The 9,549-nt window shown below is 39.9% G+C and overlaps 1 protein-coding gene across 1 annotated transcript in view; it reads left to right on the forward strand.

Moving 5' to 3' along the window:
- Positions 1–8,028, forward strand: part of nmbr (neuromedin B receptor) — a 44,615-nt gene extending 36,587 nt beyond the window's left edge. Inside the window, exon 3 of the mRNA XM_063002475.1 lies at positions 7,645–8,028. Coding sequence (XP_062858545.1) covers positions 7,645–8,028 — 384 coding nt within the window. The remainder of the gene's footprint in view (positions 1–7,644) is intronic.
- The last annotated feature ends 1,521 nt before the right edge of the window (positions 8,029–9,549 follow it).

Here is a 9,549-nt window from a genome sequence, read left to right on the forward strand (position 1 = left end):
CTTATTCATTTGAAGTAAAATGGACAGCATAAATGTGATTCTGCTGATTTGTTAGATATAAATATCAAACGGGATATTCCGCTAACACACGAGCGCAGAGATTCTGAACTCCTCGAAACTTTCGAAACTCGGCATTGCCACCGGTCAGCTGGGCGCCATCTGGCGGGCATAATTGGCAGTGCCTGCAGCAGATACTAATTGGCCATCGTATCTGGGGACCGGACTATGTGTGGGTGGGATCTTCATAGGCTTCATAAGGACCCTGATTGGCGGAAGAGACCCCTGTGCAGAATGCAGGGGCAAGAAGAGGAGGGCTGTGCACGTGTCGGAAGAGGCGTGTACAGTGATGTGCTCTCCTCAGATGCAATTGGGTGTCCCTCAGCAGCGGAACACAAATTGAGTGTGCTAAATCAGGAGGAAAATGGGGTGAAAATGCATAAAAAAATACAAATGAATAAATATTGTCAATAATAATACTTTGATGACGTTTTATCGCACCACTCAAGCCAAGCGCTGAACAAAGTGACAGTCGCACACACTTAAGGTTTAAAAAGTACAAAAAAGTAAAAGTTGAGTTTAAAGGTACAAATTTCTCGACAAAGGGCATTGAGTTTCAAAGATTTCGAATTCTGGGGCCTCCGAGTTACAAGGTGCCACTGTAGAGTACAAATGGCAATGACAATATTGAGTTGGCCCCATCTTTGTAGCTGTACCAGCCTCTCTATGTATTGAGAAGGCATTACAGCTATTTAGGATATGACTAAGGAACTTCAGTTTAATTTCAGATTTAAAAGTCTCATTAAGTTTGTCCGCTTACGTCAGTCATTAGTAATTGATAGGGTTAAGGCCAGAGTTCTGTGCAGGTCAGTCAAGGTCTTTCATGCCAACATTTTGCAAACTATTTAAATACTGACCTTGCATTGTGCACTGGCACACTATTATGCTGAAACATTGCCTCAAAGTTGGAAGTGCACATTTATCCCAAATGTTCTTTTTATTCAAAAGCTTTAATATTTTCTTAATAGGAACTAAGGGACACATTCTATGCCATTAAAAACAACCTATGATAGTCAACAGCTTCATTATCCTGGCATCTGCAACAGCCAAATGTGTTTAGCAGCTTTATAGATGACAAAAGGTCAAATAGCAGTGTGCTCCTGCAAATGCTTAGAATCACTCATAATGATGGTGTTAAACCCATTAAAGACCTAATTCATAGGTTTCCAACAGTTCCTCTTTCGTGAATTTGTCTGGCTTACTTCGAGATATTTAATTGAAACACTATTTAAAATTAATCAGAGAAGCTAATGCAGGGCACAAGATGCCAGGAAAATGAGATGTTGGACAGGTGGCAACCATGTTTGAGTGCCATGTTTAAGGTCACTAAGCTCTTCAGTATGATCTATTCATAAATAAATGAATTACTCTTCAGTATCCCTTCCCTCTGATCAGGGTCATGATGGCAGAAATCAGTGTTAATTCTTTAAAGGTCAGTTTTCACCTATTTATTTATTGACTGAAATCTAAGGGCAAATGATGTTATCTATTTTATCTATAGGCATGTTTTGGGAGGTGAAAACAACCTGCAAGAAACCCCCACTGACAAAGAATAGAAAGACATACAGAAAATAACCTGACTGAGGCTGTTTCTATGTGGTACCCACACCTGCTCTGCCACTGTGCTGTTCAGTATTACTCATTCTAAGCAACTGGTCTCATTAAAATAGACTAAAATACGAGCCTAATTAAAGGGAGCATCTACATACTATACATATACAGTGTATTACAAAAGTGAGTACACCCCTCACATTTCTGCAAATATTTTATTATATCTTTTCATGGGACAACACTATAGAAATAAAACTTGGATATAACTTAGAGTAGTCAGTGTACAACTTGTATAGCAGTGTAGATTTACTGTCTTCTGAAAATAACTCAACACACAGCCATTAATGTCTAAATGGCTGGCAACATAAGTGAGTACACCCCACAGTGAACATGTCCAAATTGTGCCCAAAGTGTCAATATTTTGTGTGACCACCATTATTATCCAGCACTGCCTTAACCCTCCTGGGCATGGAATTCACCAGAGCTGCACAGGTTGCTACTGGAATCCTCTTCCACTCCTCCATGATGACATCACGGAGCTGGTGGATGTTAGACACCTTGAACTCCTCCACCTTCCACTTGAGGATGCGCCACAGGTGCTCAATTGGGTTTAGTCCATCACCTTTACCTTCAGCTTCCTCAGCAAGGCAGTTGTCATCTTGGAGGTTGTGTTTGGGGTCGTTATCCTGTTGGAAAACTGCCATGAGGCCCAGTTTTCGAAGGGAGGGGATCATGCTCTGTTTCAGAATGTCACAGTACATGTTGGAATTCATGTTTCCCTCAATGAACTGCAACTCCCCAGTGCCAGCAACACTCATGCAGCCCAAGACCATGATGCTACCACCACCATGCTTGACTGTAGGCAAGATACAGTCGTCTTGGTACTTCTCACCAGGGCGCCGCCACACATGCTGGACACCATCTGAGCCAAACAAGTTTATCTTGGTCTCGTCAGACCACAGGGCATTCCAGTAATCCATGTTCTTGGACTGCTTGTCTTCAGCAAACTGTTTGCGGGCTTTCTTGTGCGTCAGCTTCCTTCTGGGATGACGACCATGCAGACCGAGTTGATGCAGTGTGCGGCATATGGTCTGAGCACTGACAGGCTGACCTCCCACGTCTTCAACCTCTGCAGCAATGCTGGCAGCACTCGTGTGTCTATTTTTTAAAGCCAACCTTTGGATATGACGCCGAACACGTGGACTCAACTTCTTTGGTCGACCCTGGCGAAGCCTGTTCCGAGTGGAACCTGTCCTGGAAAACCGCTGTATGACCTTGGCCACCATGATGTAGCTCAGTTTCAGGGTGTTAGCAATCTTCTTATAGCCTAGGCCATCTTTGTGGAGAGCAACAATTCTATTTGCCATGAGGTGCCATGTTGAATATCCAGTGGCCAGTATGAGAGAATTGTACCCAAAACACCAAATTTAACAGCCCTGCTCCCCATTTACACCTGGGACCTTGACACATGACACCAGGGAGGGACAACGACACATTTGGGCACAATTTGGACATGTTCACTGTGGGGTGTACTCACTTATGTTGCCAGCTATTTAGACATTAATGGCTGTGTGTTGAGTTATTTTCAGAAGACACTAAATCTACACTGCTATAATAATAATAATAATAATAATACATTTTATTTATAACGCACTTTACATTTGAAAACAAATCTCAAAGTGCTAAAACATTAAAATCAGTTCAACTATGCAACATTTAACAAATAATTAACATACATACAAAACAACATACATACGCACCAACATATAAACATGTAAATCAAATAAAACCACAAATGGACTCAAATGCCAAAAAAACAAACAAATTACTTTTCAAATTTAACTTAAATGCATCTATTGTGTGGGACTCCTTTATGAAAAGTGGAAGACTGTCACCCTTGAACCTCATTTTGAGAGCGTGGAATAGGTAAGCTGGTTGGAAGATCGTGGAGCTTGTGGAGTGGAGTGAACACAGAGAAGGTCTGCGATATAACTCGGAGCCAAGCCGTGTAAAGCTTCCAGACATGCAAATGCTGCGGCGGGATCCCGATAGATGTAACATGGGCGTCGTACTGTTCCCATAGCAACACAGCGTGTGTAAACCTCAGTAGGCAGGCGAGTGTTTGAATTTAAGCACAGCAGCTCCGGTCCCGAGTAATAAGGCATATCACCGTATATGTGAAAGTATATGGCAGACTTTGAATCATTACCCGAGGCAGGGTAAAGTCCATGAATAAATCCAAACAGGACTAAAATTGCCACAGCAAATTCAGAGTTGGAGCAGGGCAGCAACGGCTCGTGTTAGGCAAGCGATAGTACAGATTAAGTCCAGAAAACTCCGGGTGCAATAAAATCCAATTCAGTCCAGACTGAATGTTGTCCTCCCGTTCCTGAAGGAGTAGCGATAATCCACCAATAAGATCATTTACTAATTAAAATTCAAAAAATAATAAAATACGGTAACGGTAGCGGCAGCCAAATGCGCCAGCGTTCACCATCACCATCCAGTACCCAACAGACGCCGAGACCATCCGATGAAAAACAGGAGCGGCAGAGACCACAAAAAGACGAAAACAAAAGAAAAACATGACAAAAATACAACAAAACACGGCAAAACATGACAAAATACAGCAACGGCAGCGGCAGCCAAATGCGCCAGCGTCCACCATCACCATGTTCTACATGTGCAGAATGATGCTATACAAGCTGTACACTGACTACTCTAAGTTATATCCAAGTTTCATGTCCATAGTGTTGTCCCATGAAAAGATATAATGAAATATTTGCAGAAATGTGAAGGGTGTACTCACTTTTGTGATACACTGTATATGGTATCTCCAGGCAGACATCAAGAGACTTGTACCTGGCATCAAAATAAAATGAATGGAGATTTCTGGAGGTTCTTTTTTGGATGACTTTTACTCAAAATGAATATCAGGCATACAGTGGGGCCAAAAAGTATTTAGTCAGCCACTGATTGTGCAAGTTCTCCTACTTAGAAAGATGAGAGAGGTCTGTAATTTTCATCATAGGTACACTTCAACTATGAGAGACAAAATGAGAAAAAAAAATCCAGGAAATCACATTGTAGGATTTTTAAATAATTTATTTGTAAATTATGGTGGAAAATAAGTATTTGGTCAATAACAAAAGTTCAACTCAATACTTTGTAACATAACCTTTGTTGGCAATGACAGAGGTGAAACGTTTCCTGTAAGTCTTCACCAGGTTTGCACACACTGTAGCTGGTATTTTGGCCCATTCCTCCATGCAGATCTCCTCTAGAGCAGTGACGTTTTGGGGCTGTCGCTGGGCAACACGGACTCCACAAATTTTCTATGGGGTTGAGGTCTGGAGACTGGTTAGGCCACTCCAGGACCTTGAAATGCTTTTTACGGAGCCACTCCTTCGTTGCCCGAGCGGTGTGTTTGGGATCATTGTCATGCTAGAAGACCCAGCCACGTTCCATCTTCAATGCTCTCACTGATGGAAGGAGGTTTTGGCTTAAAATCTCACGATACATGGCCCCGTTCATTCTTCCCTTAACACGGATCAGTCGTCCTGTCCCCTTTGCAGAAAAACAGCCCCAAAGCATGATGTTTCCACCCCCATGCTTCACAGTAGGTATGGTGTTCTTGGGTTTTTCTTCTTCCTCCAAACACGACAAGTTGAGTTTTTACCAAAAAGTTCCATTTTGGTTTCATCTGACCACATGATATTCTCCCAATCCTCTTCTGGATCATTCATATGCTCTCTGGCAAACTTCAGACGGGCCTGGACATGTACTGGCTTAAGCGAGGGGACACGCCCGGCACTGCAGGATTTGAGTCCCTCTCGGCGTAGTGTGTATACTGATGGTAGCCTTTGTTACTTTGGTCCCAGCTCTCTGCAGGTCATTCATCAGGTCCCTCCGTGTAGTTCTGGGATTTTTGCTCACCGTTCTCATGATCATTTTGACCCCACGGGATGAGATCTTGACCCCAAGGCAGATTATCAATGGTCTTGTATGTCTTCCATTTTCTTACAATTGCTCCCACAGTTGATTTATTCACACCAACCTGCTTGCCTATTGTAGATTCACTCTTCCCAGCCTGGTGCAGGTCTACAATTTTCTTCCTGGTGTCCTTCGACAGCTCTTTGGTCTTGGCCATGGTTGAGTTTGGAGTCTGACTGTTTGAGGCTGTGGACAGGTGTCGTTTATACAGATAACGAGGTCAAACAGGTGCCATTAATACAGGTAACGAGTGGAGGACAGAAGAGCTTCTTAAAGAAGAAGTTACAGGTCTGTGAGAGCCAGAAATTTTTTTTTCTCATTTTGTCTCTCATAGTTGAAGTGTACCTATGATGAAAATTACAGACCTCTCTCATCTTTCTAAGTAGGAGAACCTGCACAATGACTAAATACTTTTTGACCCCACTGTAACTAACCAGCATACATAGTTGTTGTTTATTACATATAAAGACTATTACATAAAAAGAAGAATAATGGTCTGATGGTTTTAAAATGAATTGAAATCTGAACATCTTAACTGTTTTGAGACATTTTGTTTATTTTCCTCAGTTGCTAGCTGCGTCTATAACCTTAAATCAATCTATCAAGATTCAGTGAACTTATAATGGCAAGAATCAGTGAACTTATAATGGCAAGTGTTTATTCACTACTGACAGATGTAGTTGGACACAACTGTTAGGAATTACTAGACTGCTCTAACACTATCCTTTAGTCAGTTGTGTGTGTTTTTGACTTGTGTGTTTTATATGAGGCAAAAAAGCCAACAAACAGTAATTGAAATTTTGGCAGGGAAGTATATGACCTTTAGCAAATTGTCTTCTGAGAATAAATGTAATCATTAAACATTGCATTACCAAAATCTAAAAAAGGCATTGTGGGCTAAACCTGCTTGCAGTGGACGGACATCTCAGCCTCTCACAATATATCCAACTGTCTTTTAAATTGAATAATACCATTTTGGTGACTTAAAGCGTTAATCCACTCAATCCAGGTTTATTGACAAAGCTAGAGTGTCACTTAAAGAGAGATAACAGCAACAAAGAGTAGGAGAAGAAGAGTGACAGTAACTCCATGCTGTGACTGGATAGTTTAGTTCTAAGCCTTCTTTACTGTCTGTTCTGACTGATCCATGTTGATCTGTGTTGCTTTGTGTGCTTTTATAGAAAACAGTTCTGTTTTTACTCTTTGTACAAATTTTTACTGATTGAGAAAATATTTAGTTTGTGTTTATTTACATTTACAAAGGATGAATTTTTGTTCTACCAACATCACTTCAAAATTCTATTCTTGCCATTTTTATAAAATTTAGGTTTAGTCTAAATAAGCTCCAGTAACCCAGACCCTAATCCAATTAAAAACCTTTGAAATTATGTAGATTATTGATTACAAATTCTTACACACTTCAAAATTATGTGGAAAGCTTTTTAGAAGGCGTGGAGACTGTTATAGCCACAAATGGGGAGCCAACACCATATTAATGCTCATAATTGTTTTGGAATTAAATGTTTGTTTATTAGCATTTTAACATCATGTTTTACATGACAGGAACGGTAGTTACAGTTCATCAGTTCACAAGGTTATATCAAACACAGTCTTGGACAATTAAGTGTCTTCAATTCAACTTACCCACCATGTCTTTGAACTGTGGGAGGAAACCGGAGCACCCGGAGGAACCCACACGGAAATGGGGAGATTAAATGTCTACTAGTTTATAGTGAGGTGTCTACATACATTTGACGATATAGTGTATATTTGTGTGTATGTTTTTATTGAGTACATGTACGTTAATGTTTTTCTCTTCTATTGTTATTCTTTGTCTTTTCTATTCTCATTATTCTTACTGTAGAGAAATTTATTATGATGTGGAAATAAAACATTTTTGTACATATTGCACATTTGCAATAATATTCTTATTATTTTAGTGTAACTCTGTTATTTCAGTGTAAATCTGACAGCAGGATTAAGCAGGATAAATGACTGTAAATCTATTCTTGCTGATAAATGTATTTCTCACTCTATATGTAGATGGAGACAAGGAAGCGTCTGGCCAAGATTGTACTGGTGTTCGTGGGCTTGTTCGCACTCTGCTGGTTCCCCAACCATCTTCTGTACATGTATCGCTCCTTTAACTACGAGCAGATTGATTCCTCACTACTGCATCTGATTATTACCCTACTGGCACGTGTGCTCAGCTTCTCCAGCTCTTGTACCAACCCTTTTGCACTTTACCTGCTCAGCGACAGTTTCCGTCGGCATTTCAATAGCCAACTAACATGCAGAAGGAGGCAGTACCAGGAACGCAGCTCTAGTTACCGCCAGAGCACCTCAGCCATCCCCATGACCTCCATTAAGAAAAGCTATCCTGTTGTGAGCAATGGTGAAGTGCATAATGCTGGAAAATGCATCTAGCTCCAGGGAAGGTAAAAAAAATGACATTCTACTCCATCATGTGAGCTATTTGTAGAAGGATCGGGTATGGGATGAGCCTCAGGAGTCAGAACTGACGATGAGCACTGTGGGCACGCTGCTGAGGGCTGAACTGATTGCTGAACATGTTGGGACTGTTTGGGAGTTTGTCAGAGTAGCATTATAAATGTCAAATTGTTTAATTTACACAATATATACATGCATGTTTATATTTTGTATGCTTGTGAATAATGTTAATCAGTGTCAAGTAATCATTCGTTTATTTTATTATTCTGATCTGTAGGTTTGTGATTCATTCGTAAGTAAGCACCAAAGAATTCATAGTGGACACTGAAGCTTTAAAGTCAATTTCCTGCACAGAACTTACTTCATGTTGAGACATACAGCGAAATTGACCTGTGTATTTTAAATTACCCATACTTGTGAATAAGGGGAAGAATGAGTAAATAAGTAAGTAAGTAAGTAAGTAAGTAAGTAAAATTCATTTATATAGCACTTTTCACAGATAAGAATCACATAGTGCTTTACAAAAACATTGCATGACAATATACACTCATCTTCATAATAAAACACAACATAAAATAATTTAAACAATAATAATAATAAATAAAAACAAATAAATAAATAAATAAAAATAAATAAATAATTCATTCAACATTATACAAATGCCTGCTTGAAAAGATAAGTCTTTAGTTGTTTTTTAAAAGAATCTACAGAATCTGCAGATCTTAAAAAAAAAAAAAATTAAGTGGCCTTATGTCTTGTGCTCAGCATAAAGCAGTTCATAAAAATCAATAAATGAAGAATGAATGTAGTAAATGGAGTATGTCAGTCTTTTCTGGGCACTTTTACGTAAGGGAAGTGTGATGACAGTGCACCTGTAACAATAACTGTAAACATTAAAGAATGGTCTTGGATGCATTGCAAGTCATTTGTTTAGTAGTAAACGAATTAAGATTAAAGCCTAGCATCAACATGTAACTATACTTTAAAACACGCTAGCACACCAGAGCTGACATCTCGAACTCGTCAGTTCGAATCTCAGCTCTGCTAATGGCAGGCTGAGCACCTACACGAACAACAATTGGCTTGTTGTTTAAGGGAAAGTGCCGGAGGGGATTCCTCATAACTGATGCAAGTATGACCTCTGCTAGCTGATTGATGGTGTCTGCATAGAGACGTGGGATAATGTGTGATCAGGGTGTGGCTGTCCGTACACAAAGCTGATCCACATATGAACTCGCCTCGTGCAGATAAAAAGATGCAGTCGACTACTGTTAGTCACGACTCTCCTTAGTCATAGTGGAGGACAACATTAGTAGATAGGAAGCGTAATGTGATCAGGTAATTGGATACGACTGGAAAAAATTATTTAGGACCAAACATACATATTTAAGTGTTGTGCATTACTCTTTTCCTATGTTTTCTCTATACTTTTTAAGAGATGTTTTTGTGGTTAAAAACAAGGTTTTTTATTTTCTACTGTATGGAAAACTGTGACCT

This window comes from Trichomycterus rosablanca, chromosome 9 (genome assembly GCF_030014385.1).
Source record: "Trichomycterus rosablanca isolate fTriRos1 chromosome 9, fTriRos1.hap1, whole genome shotgun sequence".
In the NCBI taxonomy this organism is placed as follows: Eukaryota; Metazoa; Chordata; class Actinopteri; order Siluriformes; family Trichomycteridae; genus Trichomycterus; species Trichomycterus rosablanca.